Source organism: Desmodus rotundus, chromosome 3, assembly GCF_022682495.2.
Source record: "Desmodus rotundus isolate HL8 chromosome 3, HLdesRot8A.1, whole genome shotgun sequence".
NCBI classification, from domain to species: domain Eukaryota; kingdom Metazoa; phylum Chordata; class Mammalia; order Chiroptera; family Phyllostomidae; genus Desmodus; species Desmodus rotundus.
The window spans coordinates 188389311-188405310 of record NC_071389.1 but is presented as its reverse complement, the minus strand read 5'-3'; the positions used below and the strand labels follow the sequence as shown (position 1 = coordinate 188405310).

The window sequence follows — 16000 nt, the reverse complement described above, 5'->3', positions numbered from 1 at the left end:
GCACTCCATCATTTCTTTCCTGTCTCTTCACCCAGTAACAGAGATGCGCAGCCGTGCAGAGTGCTAGGCCGTGCAGAGTGCTAGGACCCACAGTGACCGGGAGTGGGGTGGGGCGGTTCTGCCACCGTACAGACCAGGACTGGCAGGTCAAAGAGGACGAGCTGAAAACTGGAACGGGAAAAGCCAACACCACTGAACCGTGAACGTCAGCTTGCCAGCCCGGCCCCAGAGCCCAGCATCACCGCCGTGCACTCAGCAGCCAGTTCTCGTAACCGTCGACGCGAAAGCTCGTGCAAAGGACCCCAAGACCACCATTCAGTAAGAAGGCACACAGGGTGAGTATCAATAACTTTTAATGGCTCACATTTTTTTTTAAAGAAGAATTATAACAAAAAACCCATGAACTTAATGTTTTGATACATTGGGCAATTACAGAATCTAAACCAGGCCAGTCCATGAAGTGTGACCCTTCCGGGGGGCAGCACCTTCCACTCTACGAAGCCGAGAGAACCACATGATTCGGCACCGTCGCCTCACACTGCCTGCTCTTCTCCCTTCAGAGGCCGGCAGACTCGGAGACAGAACGAACTTTAAAAAATAAATAAAGCTCAACACAGCCAACTGCCTCGATTCCCCTCGCCATTCTCCTTCTCGCATCTCTGTCACACACACAGGTGGGCCGGGGTGTGAGGCAGAGTCCTGTGGGACGGGTTAGGTGCTCTGCTGACGGAATGCCAGGCAGAAGCCTGGGTTCCCTGAGGTGACCGAGAAACGTACTTTGAATCTACTCCTCGGTGTGGTAGCTGAGGAACACGGAGGGGAGGGGATGAAAAAGGAGCTACAAGAGCCACTGGTGGGAGGCCTGATGTCCATCCACCGCACACGCTGAAAACCCAGCTCGCGTAGTGAGAAGGTGGCCTGAATGTCACCCTCAGTGCATTCACACAGAAACCCCCACTGCGGAGTCAATGCCGCTCCGTAATGACACGAGTTGGAATGAAAACGAAGCATAAACACTTCTGCCAAAAAATCCCACCAGGCATAGTCATTCATTCAACAGAAGATATCAAAACCATTTGGTTTTTAAACAAAAATCCTTCACATCCACCTGTGTTCACAAATAATAATAACTTATGATATTAACAACATCCTCAAAAGAGTAATTACCACAAGAGTTAAATCGTAAGTGTAGAAAGAACTATTTCCCTATAAATGTAGTTCTTAGGGAGAGACAGATACATAGTATACATGAAAATAAAGCTATGATATTCTGTGTTTTTAGCTTAAGGCTAAAGTTACCCAGAAAAGGTGTTAAGCAAGTGTGATGTGTTTCAGCTCACTCAGACCAGCACGCAATAAACTACATAAAGACATTTGCCGTTTTTCACATTTAAGGTGTGCGTCTGCCCCGAGATGAGTAACGGTGGAAATCACACCAGACTGCTGAGTTCCCCGCAGTGGAGCATCGCCTCCAACGGGCTGGCCATGCAGCCGTTTCCTTTCCTAAACAGAACGGAAACTAGTAACAACTAGCGATGCAGCACGCGGGGGCAAATCCGGCCAGTCAGTCACACATTTACTTGCTTGAACATGTAACTCATTAGGGGAGACGATGCTAGACAGGTCAGTGGAGTAGAACAGAACGTCTGCGTTCACGGGGCGGGCCTATCGGCAGCCACTAAGAGAGCCGAATCATGCCTCTCAAACAACGAGGCCCTGCCGTGCACAGTTGAGCCATGACTTGCCTTGTACAAAACTCGAGTGCTAACGTTTCTCATCTCTAGTATCATTAACACCTTGGAAAAAACAGAAATAGTACCCGGCACTAGAAGCCTGACAAAGAGAGTAAGAAAACCTGCAGAGAAGAGACATGCGGAAACTGCTTCGCCAGTTGTTCCATCACTGCCCACCGCGTGGGCTTGAGGCCAGTGACTTCATGGACGCATCCCTCCGATGCACTGCCGAAGGCCAGTTTCGAGTCCATCGTGGTGACCCCAGTGTGATGCTGCTTGCCTTCCATTCACCGCCTCCTACCCAGGAGATCCAAGGGGGCCTTGGGTGATGTAAGCACAGGACACACAGGTGTCAAAGCCCAAGAACTTTCCTGAAAACTTCACCTTGGATTTGGGCAAGGAAACACCAGTGGGATGGAGTCTCGGCAGCAGCACCCACACCGGGGCTTAACCTCAGCAGCCAGCCTGCAGGATGCTGCCCCCAGAGCGCTTGGTCACCGACAGCGTCGTGAATACCTGCAGGAGGAGACAGCACGAGATTCTCAGACACCCGAGCAAATGCGTTACCAGGGAGTAAGTAGTTCAGATCGCACTACACAAACCAAGGAGGGCAGTGTTCACCGAAAATGAAAGAAACAGAGAAGCAGTATGACCAAGGATATCCTCAACTTCTCCAGAGGATAAAAGGGGAAAGACATTTAAAACCAAAGCAAAGAGAAAAAACATTTAGGTTATATCTGATAACAAACTTTCTTAGCATGAGGGTGATTGAAACAAGTTACCCAAGTTGCTTGTGTGTTCTCTAAAAAAAGTGCACTGTGAAATATTCTGGATCTGGAGAAAGGTACACAGTGCACTGTTACAAACAGCCCGTGCCTGCCGGGCCCAGGGAGCTCCGTGAGCACAGTTAGAGGCCCACGTGTGCCCCGCCTGGTCACTTCCTCCCCACTCCCCCCCAGTCAGTGCAGACCACACTCCTACAAAGTTCTTCCTGCTTTCCTTTGTAGGTTTTTAAAAACTTTACATGAAAATGGCAGATGGTGTATGTCCCCTTCTACTACCTGCTTTCTTGGCTCGACACTGTATTTCTGTAATCCATCCATATGGAAATTTTGTTCTAATTCTTCCATTTTTCACTGAACAGTTTTCAGTTACTCTAGTATACTATATATGCTGTGTACTGCAGTATCCAACCTTTCAAGTAGTGAATGTATTACAATTGCTTATCCAGGCTCCTTTGGCTGGCCGTCCAAGCTACTGCCAGTATGCTATTTGCAACATGCTCTGTGACACCCAGGAGTCTCCTTGCGCCCAGAGCCAGAGGTGCAGTTGCTGGGTTGGGGGGTAGGTGCCACTCTGACCTGACTGGGTTTCCAAGGTGCCTGACCAACCGGCACTCTCATTTGCAGTGACTGAGTTCTCACTTCACACCCTTGCAGACATTTGGTGCTTATGGATTCAGAGGCTTAATTAATAACATCTTTAGGCAGCTTTAACTTGCTACTGCGCAAGATGGCCTACACATAAAACAATGGTACTCAAACTTTGTGAACAAAGCCTACTCATACTTTCATACTAACTAAAATACACAGAAATTATACGAGTTTGGCAGACCTAGGGAAAGGCCGAGGAATCTCATTTTTAGCAAGAGTCCCAAGTGATTGGTTGTTACACAGGTTGTCTACGAGCCACACGAGAATTTCTCGTGCAACACCAGCATCCCAACCCTAACCATCAGCTGTTTATCTTTGTAGTTTCACCAAATAAGAAACATGCAAAAAAAAAAATAGTATTTCTCTATCTAGAAACAGATTTTTATTCCTGGCCTAATGGAGTAATGGGTACCAAACCAACTGTCTTAGCCTAAACAACCAAAAACCAGACAAAACACGGGAAATACTTATTTTAGCTATCAAACAATGGGCAGCGGGCTGCGACCCCCGTAAGAGGAGAAGCAAATCACCGAGGCTTCAGTAGGTCTTGGCTGTCTACCTGGAGGCATCCACAAGCCCCGGGTGGACGAACCCAAGGGGAGCACAGATGTCGTGGTGACAAGGAGACAAGAGTGGACCCTGGGGAGGCTGAGGCAGCTAGGATTTGGGGGGGCGATTTCCCCAGACAAGGGAGCTACCCAGAAAAAAGAGCTCCAGAAAGCAGGTCCATCATCTCTGGCTGAACGCCCAGCTGCACAGGTCTAGGGGACAGGACCTCACGAGGCCAGGGGAGAAACCACAGCCCCAGAGCTGGAAGCCGAACAGCCGCCAGTGCCCAGCTGGGATTAAGAGAAGTCCCAGTTCTCATGAGCTGCAGTCCAGAGGCCTCCCCTGAGCACCTGGGGCAACCACTGGAGGCCCCAGAAAGCCACACTAGGCAGAGGGCGACGCATTGCTAGCCCCGGAGTAAAAGCTACTCTAGACTGACCTACCGAAGCTTAAAACCAGCCTCCTAAGGATCAAATGAGCCACTAGGGTGTTAATGGTCCACCACAAGGAAACCCAGGTACCTGGAGCAGATTCGAAATGCTGAAAGGAACAACAGAAAAACTGTCAACTACAATTCTACGGTTTACAAAAAAATACTTCCATGAAGAGAGCAAAATAAACACATTTTCAGACAAGCGAAAGTTGAATGATTTTGTCACTTGCAGACAAACACTACCAAAAAATGTTCACAAAAGTTGTTCCAGCCGAGAGAAATGGCATTGAGGGACGACACCTTTCCCTCCAAAGGGGAAACAGAGTCACAGTCACCTGCTGGCGCTCAGCACCCACCGCTCTTACGAACCTTCCGTCCTGTATGACTCAGGGCAGAATATCCCCCTTCTGCCAGGCTGGGCTTCAACCCCACCCCTCACACGTTCTTATTTTACACATGACTCGCCCCCACTTTTTATCCTGAACCTTGCTTTTTCCATTGGTCTTTCTCAGACTGTACTTATTGTAACGCAATCCTCCCTCAAACTTAGGATCACCTCTATTGCCAATGTCTCTCGTCCTCTTTCAGCCAAATGTTAAGCTGTTTGGTATTTATGGTCTAGTTTTACTCCCCATGTCACTGAAATCTGGCTTCCATCCCCCCATCCCAAGGGAACCCCCTCCCCCACCCCTCCCGCACAGCCCATCAGTAGCTCTCACCGCCACGCCCAGAGGGACAGCCTGCAGTCCCCATTTACACAGTCTGTCCGCAGCATTCCGCGCTGTCGGCCTCACCTACCACCTTTTAACGGTTCTCTCCTCTTGTGTCCTTGACAGGGATCTTTCCTGTTTCCGTCTTTTGTGACTGGTCCTCAGCCATGGCATGGAGGTGTCCTGCAACACCAATTGCCCAGCCCTGGCAGCGGCCAGAGCCCCTGGGCTGGCTGGCTGTAGCCCCCAGCCGCCCAAAAGTGCTGCACAGATACTGCCACTGTCACGTGGTCCCCCCCCTTTGGATACCTTCTAAGTCAGTGGTCTCGTTCAGTTCACGCTCCCTTGTAGGCAGATGAATCTGCCACCTCTCCAGCCACGTGTCTCTCCTGAGCTACGCACCTGTGAGACCTAACCAACAGCGCAAACTGAAAATGCCCAGCACGGAGCCCGTTACCGTCCCCAAGTCCCGTTCCTCTCAGTGAGTGGCTTCACCACTACTTGGATGCCAGGCCACACACCTGGAACGGATTATTAATTTTTCCATCTTCGTTACTATGACAGGTAATCCATTGCTAAGTCGTATGTTTCACTTATCTGTTAAATACGATGCCTCTTTGTGTTAACCTGGCAGTTCAGGCCTTCACGATTCTGAATGGCCACTGTGAGATTTTCAGCATTTTCACCCCGCCGTGGCCACCTTTGGTGCAGACCACACACTGCACACTCCCACCCTGTTGGGACACTGACCTGGGGGCTGGGCTCACTCTGGCCAAAGACGCGTGTGTGGAAGTGGCATGCATTAGTCTTAACGCCAAGCGTGCGTTCCTCCCTCCCTCCCCTCTGCCACTTGCCAGCGCGCCGCAGGGAGAGGCCGCTCCATCGGCCTGGTCCTGGAGTGCAGATGCATAGAGGCTGAGCTGCAGCTCACCCGAGATGACCAGAGAGCACTGGCAAGGAGTCAACCTTTGCTTTTAGAGGCAAAACCAACCAAAACCAAAACACCACCCAAACAGTCCACCTACGCTGCCCAGTCATGGAAACACAGAACGGCTTGTGTTCAGCAACTGAAGTGCAGAAACATACCTGGTCCCTGAGTACAACTGAAACTTTAATCCCAACCGTTCTGGTGGCACCGAGTGAGCTGGGCGGCGACACTGGCAAGGCTCTGCCGAGTCAATGAGCCCTACCCTCCCTACGTGGACCACCCTTCCGAGGCCATTAAGTGTCTTACTGAGACTGGGCGCCGTGGCTCATCTGGGCAGGCCCTGCGTGGACTCATGGAGGGGCTGCACCTTGTTGGCGCCCCTGAGCACCGAGATATGTTCTTTAGTCAGCTGCCCCTTTGGTTCCTGAGAAACATCTGGTTCCCTGGCTCTTATTATGAAAAGGGAAAAGAGCACACACACACACACACACACAATCAAGGCCACTTTGACTCATGCAGATCAAAACAGCAGGTGTCCGCATCAAAACTACTTCTGAATAGAAGGGGAAAATAAAATACTGTTGAGTAAAGGAGGAACAACACTGAGAAAAACCCTTGGTCTGCTGTAGCCTTAAAGTGACAAAGCTTTTCCACTTTCTTATACACTAATATGTCACCAGCACCTCAAAATTCAGACCCACGTAAAATGGTCAGTATTGGAAAAGCATTAAAAATATGAAGCCAGAAGAAACTACTAACAATTCATATCCAAACAAATAATTATGAGAAAGAGTTCATACTTGTTAGCAAAGATATGTAAAAATCCCCCTTTGGAAATAGGTTAGCTCCCCTTTTATAATAATGCACAAAATTTTGTACTGAATTTTGGAACATTTTCATTAGCACTCTCAAATTCAATGCTGATGATGCTGTAAACTAGTACAACTCTTGGGAAAAGCAATAAGGCTCCTCTGTTTAAAAATGTGTGACTGTGGAAGAGGACAGAAAGACAGTGTTCATTAACGAAAACAGCTGCGTCAGAATGAAGGTATCACGGGCAATTGAAAATAGCAAACATGCTCTCTTTTCAATTTTTATAATGGGAGAAAGATAAAGAGCCAGGGATGTACTCAAACAAATTTCAGGCATGTGAATTTGCCAGCCTAAGTTTTCTTTCTCAGGAATTAATTTAGAAATAGAACTTGCAGCAGATTTGGATAGAAACTGAAACACATCAAACATGCAACTAGATAACAAAAAAACAGTTCTTACCAATTTTTCTTATACTAACTTATGTTTAAAAGACGGGGAAGCCAATACACTGCCAGGGTTGTACGTGCAAAAACCAATGGGGTCGATTTTTACAAAGATTTTATTTGCACACAGCTGCTTTATAATTTTCACAAGAACACAATTTTAAAAAATGAGAATAGAGGCTGCCCCTTCATGCTTTTCTATCCAACACACAAAGGGTCAAGGGTCGCTGGTTCGAATCCCAGTCAGGGCACATGCCTGGGTTGCAGGCCAGGTCCCCAGTGAGGGGCACAGGAGAGGCAACCACACATCGACGCTTCTCTCCCTCTCTTTCTCCCTCCCTTCCTCTCTGTCTAAAAATAAATAAATAAAATCTAACACAAACACACACACGCACACACACACACACACACACACACGGAGTCAAGTGCTGCTGCAGGCTTCACCTTACCCTCACGTCTGGCCCCAACACCTCCAAGCCTCACGAGACCCCCTCACTCTAGACTGGGATTGTGTTGACTATTAAAACAAAACATTTGATGGTGGGCACTGAAATTCACGTAAAGACATTTTACAGGGGTCTTTTCTAATGTTCTTTCCTCTGGAGCTATATCTCCCCTGCAAATAAACTTGATTAGTTGAAATTCCTATTCCAAATGATGTGCAGTCGGTCTCCCATTCAATTACTGCTGCTCAGCTGTCCAGAGTAAATTATCGCCACAGTGTCTTCACACTGAATGGTGCTGATGTACTGCTGATGCTCCCGGCCTTCCGTACTGACACCGACGGGGCTTTCGGTCAAAATGAAAGCAGTTCCCCCACCCCCCTTGGAGCAATTCTGGGAGGAAATACTTTAGAAAGGATTCTGTCTCAAAGAGCAAAGTCTCAACTGAGGAATTTGTTGACTTTTCTAAGTAGTTACTCTTCAAAACCAAAAATACCTGCTCGATTGCTGGTGCTATTTTATCAGAACGGTGTGGAAGACGTTGCTCAGTGACTCATTCTGCCCACCACCCACAGCTGGCCTGGGGCTGTGACTAGTGCTGCACACTCTAAAGCTGTGCTCAGGACCAGTTTTTTAATTATTATTATTTCTAATCCATCCAATGCACTGACATTTGTGAAGTTCAACAAAAATGTATTAGGAAAATACATTTTTAAAAGCCATAGAAACTAAAACTCAATTTTCAATTATTAGATCAGATACTGTCAAATTACTCAAGTTTCCAAACCTTTCTTCATTTCCATCCTTAACTCCGTAGGGACTGGGAGCAAACATTGTGTGGCTGGCATTTTGCACAGCGCCCTCTACAGGACACAGCTTGATATGAGAAAACAGTGTGTCCAGTTTCAAGTCCACGGCAGAACCCAGCATTTAGCACAGAGAAGAGAATCCTGAAAGTCCCCTACCTATCAAATTTTACTTGCCCTTTATCAAGCAGCTTTAAAAAAGATTTCCATCATAAGGGGTCAGAAGCCTTTGGATTTTCAAAATCTAGTTTCTAAGCAAGTAGTTCACAACCAGGGGCTTAAAAAAGAAAAATCCAGAGGTGCTTTTTCAAAATACACATCCCTCCCTACCCCCTCAAAAATATTGCAACGATGACCTTTAGTGAAGCCACACTTACAATGAAATGCCCTGGGGAGACCTGGCCAACAGGTGTAGGTAGTCACTGAACATCGACCACACGCCAGGAAGTCTCCAAGACACCCCTGTTCCCCCATAATGCTGCTTACCAACCCTTCGAGTCCGCTCTTCTCTCTACTTCATTTAACGCGGAAACCAAGCTCCCAAAAAGCTGGGTGACACTGCCAGGCTCACCGAAAAGAAACTGCTGAGTGAGATGACAACCCAGGTCTGTCTCCTTATGCTCATGGGGCTACCCATAGTCATTTCCAGTTTTTAATTCTGTGTCAACTATTGTAGAAAGGTCTGTGGCAATGGAGTATCACCTGTACACCATGGTGCCTTGGGGCCAGACAGCTTGAGCTGGAATCCCGGTCCTGCCACTTCCAGGCTGGTAACTGTGGGTGAGTCCTCATCTGTGAAAGGGAGATACACTGCCACCTGTCTCGTGGGCGTCTTCTAAGGACTAGGTAAGTGAATACACATACTGCAGAGCCCCGGACACACACAGCGGCCCTCGTCAACACCGGTGCCACTCTCAGTGTTTCCCCTCGAACCCGCTCTTTCTTCTACTGCTTCCTGCTTCAGGCCACAAATAGGAATCACTCTCCGGTCTTGCCTGTCCACATTTCCCAACAGCTGGCCAGTACTATCAACTCTAATTCCTGTCTCAGTGTATCGGTGTCTCTCAGTTTCCGCTGCCACCACCCCAGTTCAGGCTACCACCCTTGCCTCCACTCGTGCCTCCTTCAGTCCATTTTCTAGTGAGCCGGAGTGATTTTTCTCCATGTTGTATCTGACCAGTTATTCTCCTGCTTTAAGCTTTTCTCAGCTGAATCCCAATTCCTCAGGATAAAGTCAAAATACCCTGCACCCTGGTTCACAAGGCCATGCGTGACCTTCCCCTTACTTCTCCAGTGTGAATGTGTGTATATACATATATGTTTTTTAAACTTCTAAGCTTTTCGAGCTACAGCAGTCTAGAGGGACTGTCAGTTCCTGAATGAGCCACGCCTGCTCCCACCAAGGCCTTTTATCTGGTGTTCCTTCAGACTGGCCAACACCAACACATTCTTCTAGTCTTAGGGAAGCACTCCCTCAACGCCCTGCTCAGACATCCCTACCCCAAACAGCACTCGATACTTACTCTGTCCTAGGCCCTGATACACGGAACTGTGATCGGCACTTCACTCATCTGCCTCCCTGCTCTCAACTGTGTCTCAACTCCCTGCTGCGTTCCCGAGTGCCCAGCACAGTGCTACGCACACCGCTGCACAACAAGCGTGTTCCCAGTGGGAGAGCACTCAGCGTTTTATCTCATTAATCACCCACCAGCTTGGAAAAAAGGGGGGAGTTGTGGAAAGCCCTATCAAAGCAGTGGAAATTGGCTTCTGAGTTTCAAAGTCATAAGAGAGAACCAAGAGATGGAGAGGCACAGAGGGAAGTGGTTAAAAAAAGGGTTCCCAAGTGAGCCAGGTGTACCATGGGGAAGAGGCACTTCGCTGGCCTCCCTGCAGACAGGGCTTCAGGAAGACGCCCCGCCTCTTCACTGCATCTCTGCCCAGCTGGCGGCCACCCTACCCGATGCAGCCGGCTCACTGCTGCCTGAATCACAACACAACAAACACTGCCAAGGGGGGCGGAAGGAGCCAAGCCCTTGGCTGTCTTCTAACCAGCCCAGCGAAAGCAGAATTCAGATAAAAAAATCAGACAAACATACATAAATTGGAAAGTTAGTTTTTCATGCATATTGGAGATGACTGTGGTAGCTTTCAAAGATCTTGACTGGCATCAAGACTTTTACATATATTCACCGTTGTAGGTTGAACTAAGTCCCCCAGAAGGATATGTTCAAGTGCAAAGCCCCAGAACTTGTCAACGTGTCCTGATTTGGAAGTAGGGGCTTTGCAGATGTAACCAGGTTAAGGTGAGATTGTAATGGATTAGATGGGCTCTCATCCAATGACTGATGACTTTGCAATAAGAGGGAAAACCGACACAGACACATGGGACGTAAGGCCATGTGAAGACGGGGGCAGAAATGGGAGTGATACATCAGTAAGTGAAAGGACACCAGAGATTGCCGGCAACCACCAAAAACTCGAAGGGGCAAGAAGGGCTCTTCTCTGGCGTGTCTGGAGGGAGCGTGGCCCTGCTGACCAGACTTCTGGCCCCCAGAGCTGTGAGAGAATAAGTTTGTTGGTGTAAGCCACCCAGTTTGTGGTGCTTTTTTATGGTAGCCCTAGAAAACAAACAAGCTCATTAAAAGTGTTTTTTTGGGGAAAAAAAGAAGTTAATTGGCTCTTTCCCTAGGCAGACAGTAACAGTCTTAGTGTAGTCATTACGCTGAATAAAAGATATTATCACAGCACATTCTTTAAGAACATTAATCTAGGCTCTTTCCAATTTTTACGTTGTATTTTTTGAAGTTTAGTTTTAGTTCACAAGACAGCAGTTTTCTGTGAATAACTCCCCAGTCACTGACCACGATATTATTTTATGCTACCATCTCAGCCAGGCGCACAATAATTTAGAGGACGCTATCTCTAATACAGCAAAGCAAAAGAAGGAAAATGTTTTCCCAGGTCTTGATGCTGGCCTTTCCTACTCAGCAAAGAGCCCAGTTGTGTAAGGGCGATCAAGAACGGAGACCAGCGAGTTAGCAGGCTGCCGAATGAAATCTGGCAGGAGTGTGTGTGTGCATGTGCGCGTGTGTGTGCGTGTGTGTGTGTGTGCGTGTGCAAGCACAAGGCGCACGGCGGAGACCACGGACGATGGTGGCCAGACAACAGCTGCACTTTCATCTCCACACTTAAGCTAGGATGAGACAGCTCCTGCCAGTCTGCACCAAGTTCTCCAGCAGAGACACAACCCGCAGTTAACAGTGAGCATCACAACACTGGACTCCTGAACGGTCACTGACAAACGTGAAGAAACACTGACACCCAGAGGCCCAGAGGGGTCAATTTCCAATTCTATTGTCACATGTCTCATCTTCTAAAAGCATCATTCTCAAATTGCATCCTCTGATACCTGAAGCTAAAACAGCACACATATCATTTGGCCTCGAGGTGGCCCCGAGAAAAATAGTATTGAAGATCTCTCTGGGTGTGAATGGCATTATTAACTGACAGCCATGGAAATAATTTAGAAGACACGGTAAGTAAAAAGATTTAAGGCACATCACCATAAATCACTCTGACGGCTTTTACCACTTAGTAGCATGACAGCACCACCCATCTGAAAGGGGGAGATATGGGTTCTGGAGACAAGGCCTTGTTGTGAGGGATTCTCACTCACTAACAAGCTGGAAGGAGGTACAGGAGTGGCCGGAGTACAGTGGAGAGAGCACTAGCTTCAGTGTCCTAGATCTGCCACCTGTAAGCCTGGGGATGGCGCGCAGAGCTCTGCAAGCGTAGGCGACCCACCTCCGCACAGACGGGGTGGATTCCGATGGTGCTGTCCAGCTGCTGTTTGGTCAGTCCACACTTGATCGCGGCTGCAAAGCCTTGGGTGACTTCTCCAGCATTTGGACCCAGTACGTGGAAGCCCACAACACGTTCCTAAGATATAAAATCAAGTAACACAGTTACACTTATTTTTTTTTTCCCCTTAAAGGCCTAAAGTATTTTCCCAGTCCATTCTAAAAACCCCATTCAGAAATGGCCAAAGACTTATACTCGTACTAACACTTGCTGCTATAAGCTATTTAGGCTGAAGACGACTCCAGCACAAGCCCATACAGAGTGTGGGGCACATCGAGCAAGAAGGAAGGGACAAGAGCTGGCCATGAGTGATGGTGAGGGGACACATTAAAATAAAAACTGTCTGTAACTCCAGAAGCATCACCATGATCTGAGAAGTGTTTTCGAAGGGCAGCTGAGTCCTCACCTCCTCTACCCGGCTGCCTCCAACCTCCAGATACACTATCTGTGATAGCTAAAACATTTAAGGGTACTCGATCAAATCAAAATTCATTTGAACTCAGGTTTTGGGGACAGATTAAACTTAAGCCCCTTCCCATCTGAAAACATTTTTGAAAGCAATAGAAAAATGTTTGGTAACTCTGAAGTACCTGTGTAGAAATTAGTTTCAATAAATTCGAAGTCCCAGACTCAGGAAGAACTCTGCCAAGAGCAGTGAAATTCATTCCACTGTTCCGACTTTCAGAGGCAACTCTGACTGAGCTAGACTGTCTAGTGCCCAGTCTCCTCGTACCAGATGTGGTGACGCAGGGTGTGGGTGCAGGGCCTTGTCTAAGGTTCCCTGCCTCTATGGAGAGCAATCAAGAAAGTCACTCTGTTGCCAAAGCACTGTAATCTGTTCCATGTTGGACTGACGGTACTCACCCTGACAATCAGGGGGTGAGTATACCGATAAACAAAGCACATTCAAGGTCTTAAAATATCTAGATATACATGTAATAACATGAATAGATCTCAAAATGAGATTAAAGACAGCTCTAGCTGGTGTGGCTCAGTGGATTGAGTGCCAGCCGGCGAATCAAAGGGTTGCCGGTTTGATTCCCAGTCAGGGCACCAGCCTGGGTTGTGGGCCAGGTCACCAGTATGGGACGTGCAGGAAGAAACCACACATTGATGTTTCTCTCTCTCTCTTTCTCCCTCCCTTCCCCTCTCTAACATAAATAAATAAAATCTTAAAAAAAATAAAAATAAAAAAACAAGTTGCAAACCTCTATTTAGCTGAGGATACCACTAAATTAAAACACAATGTATAAAGTTTATGGATAAAATATGAACAGGCAAGACACACCAAGTTCAAGACTGTTGCCTCCGGGGTAGGGAAGAAATGAGGGGTACAGGATCAAGAAGGACTACAAAAGCTATGGGGTAATGGTAAACAGCATGGAACCTACCTTGTCCAAGTCTGACTCCCAGCTCTGCCGTTAACTAGTACATGCCCTGGCGCAATTTGTTAACGCATCTAACATACACCTAACGTAGCTGGCATCCCTATCTAACATACACTCACACAAGTAAACTTTTAATAAAACTTGTCTAAAAAGAAAAAAAACATCTAAAATTGTTTCTATGTCAACTCTATATAGCTCGTTACGGGTTAACCCAGTGTATTCACTTATTAAATGCATATATAATGACCTTTTCTGCAGAGGACCCAGGTTTTCCTAGAACCCTGGGTTCTGCAAAAAGCAACACACTACTATGCTACTGTCTAGAGCAATAGCTTCTAAATAGGACATGTAGCTTAATTATATTCAAATCCAAGATAAACAATTATAAGTTTGTTAGGCTTTTAACATATGGATTCTTTAGCACCATTTATATTTGTACTGAGGACATTTTTTCTTAAAGTAAGATCCCAGCCAAGTTAAAAATACCAGTTCTTATGGATGTAATGACCACCACAGAGCGTGTGCACAGACATGCACGTGTCTGGGTTACAATATAGAACGAGGGGCAGCCGTCGGAAACACTTGAAAACCAATGATTTCGACACGTGCTCTGTCAGTGTGGAAGCAAACTGTAAGGTCAAGGAGTTTGCTCACAGGCCCTCGTTACCTACCGATGCTACATGTAGCAGCAAGCACTAAAACCGTCAATCAGAACCCAATTCAGCCTTGGCCGGGTAGCTCAGTTGGTTAGAAACGTCATTCCGATATGCCAAGGTTGTGAGTGATCTCCGGTTAGGGAACACATAAGACGCAACCGATGACTGCGTAAATAAGTGCACAACAACTCAACATCTGTCTCTGTCTGTCTCTGATCAATTAAAACAAAAAAGAATCCAATTAAGAGTTCTTCCTGTTACTGCTTTCTCATCTGTGCCAGCTGCTTGAGGGCATAAACTCGCACTACTCCTGTTCTTTTTTGTTCTGTCATTATTTTAGATGCTCGATGACTTGATTGGCTCCCTGTCACACACACGCGGAATTCGCAAGTTGTCCCTCTGCTTCCTTCACTCAGCACGTTTAACTGCCTGTCTACTGCGTGCGGGGCTCTGTGCCCTGAGGGGGAGGGGAGACCGAGCACGCTGCCCCGGCCCTGGCCCTGGCCCTGGCCTGCCCATGCCCTGGGGAGACTGACGGGTGGGACAGGGGAGGAATGCAACGTGCATCATGTGACCAAAACAGAGCCACACACTGAAAACAAAATGAAGTTAGTTGAGAGGATTCAACGAGAACTGTACTTACACTGTCTTTCATATTACAGACTATTTTTGCGTAGCATTTGTTGCTATCTCTTGATGGAACTGTCCACTCCAACGGCCAGAAGTAACTATGGTAAACCTAAGAAGGTAAGAGCACAATTAGACCCCCCTTCTTCAGAAGCATGTTCGTGAAACACTAGCTGTGGCACAGACAGTGGAGGCTCTTTGGTACTTAGACTTTTGTTAAACAATAAAATGCAAACGGAAACAGATTCACGGATGCAGAGAACAAACCAACGGTCGCCAGAGGGGAGGGGGCTAGGGGCTGGTGACAGAGATGAAGAGATTGAGGAGTCAGATTGGTGGTTACAAAGCACTCCCGGGGATGGAAAGTGCAGCACAGAAAATGTCAACAGTATTGGAATGACTACGCACGGCGCCGGGCGCACACTGGACTGCTCCGGGGATCGTTTCGTGAATTACGTAACTGTCTAACCAGTACGCTGGGCACCGGAAACTAACATAAAATGATACCGAGTGTCAGCTGTTACTGAAAACTAAAATTAAAAAAACAAACAAAAACCACACAAACCACCAATAAAATCCATGGAATAGGTAGGAATCCAGTCAGAAAGCAAACGACTGTAAACCGCTACTGTCAGACCCTTTTGCTATACGCTCATGCCTTACTTACACATCAGGCTGAAAAGAGGAAACCCTAAGGAAAAACCACAGGGAGCAGGCCAGTGAGGGGAAGGAGCCATGTCATCACTGGCTGTCTTGCATTAACATATGGATTAAAAATAACAGAAACCAACACTATCTGGTTACCTGAGAGGAATGACAACTTTGGGCAGGAGACAAGTACAGTGCCAGCAACGATGATAGCAATTACCTAATCTTTTTGCTTAACGCTTCCAAAGACATCCCCTCCTTTGGCGTTATTCACCAGAAGTACCAAAGGGAGGCAGACAAGGAGGGAGGGAGGATGGGCCAATGGAAGGACACAGACATCCTTACTGATGTTTCGTAAACTTAAGTTTTGGAGGACTAAAGGGATTTACTTTCTCCAACTTCTGGCCTCAATTCAAGACATATTGTATATGGTTGGCTGCCTTTTAAAAACATACTGATTATGTAGACATTATAGTAAGTGTTCGTTTATATTATAAAATGATATGAATTTTTCTTAAAATATAGGTTA

The 16000-nt window shown here is 47.1% G+C and overlaps 1 protein-coding gene across 2 annotated transcripts in view; it reads right to left on the bottom strand.

The window, feature by feature from the left end:
- Window positions 1–336: 336 nt before the first annotated feature.
- TXNRD1 (thioredoxin reductase 1) overlaps window positions 337–16000 on the bottom strand; it is a 52382-nt gene continuing 36718 nt past the window's right edge. For both annotated transcript variants that reach the window (XM_024579060.3, XM_024579059.3), the window contains exons 13-15: window positions 14840–14935; window positions 12096–12230; window positions 337–2249 (exon numbers count right to left, since the gene is read on the bottom strand). In XM_024579060.3, the coding sequence (XP_024434828.2) occupies window positions 2187–2249; window positions 12096–12230; window positions 14840–14935 (294 nt within the window). In that variant the 3' untranslated portion in view covers window positions 337–2186. The remainder of the gene's footprint in view (window positions 2250–12095; window positions 12231–14839; window positions 14936–16000) is intronic.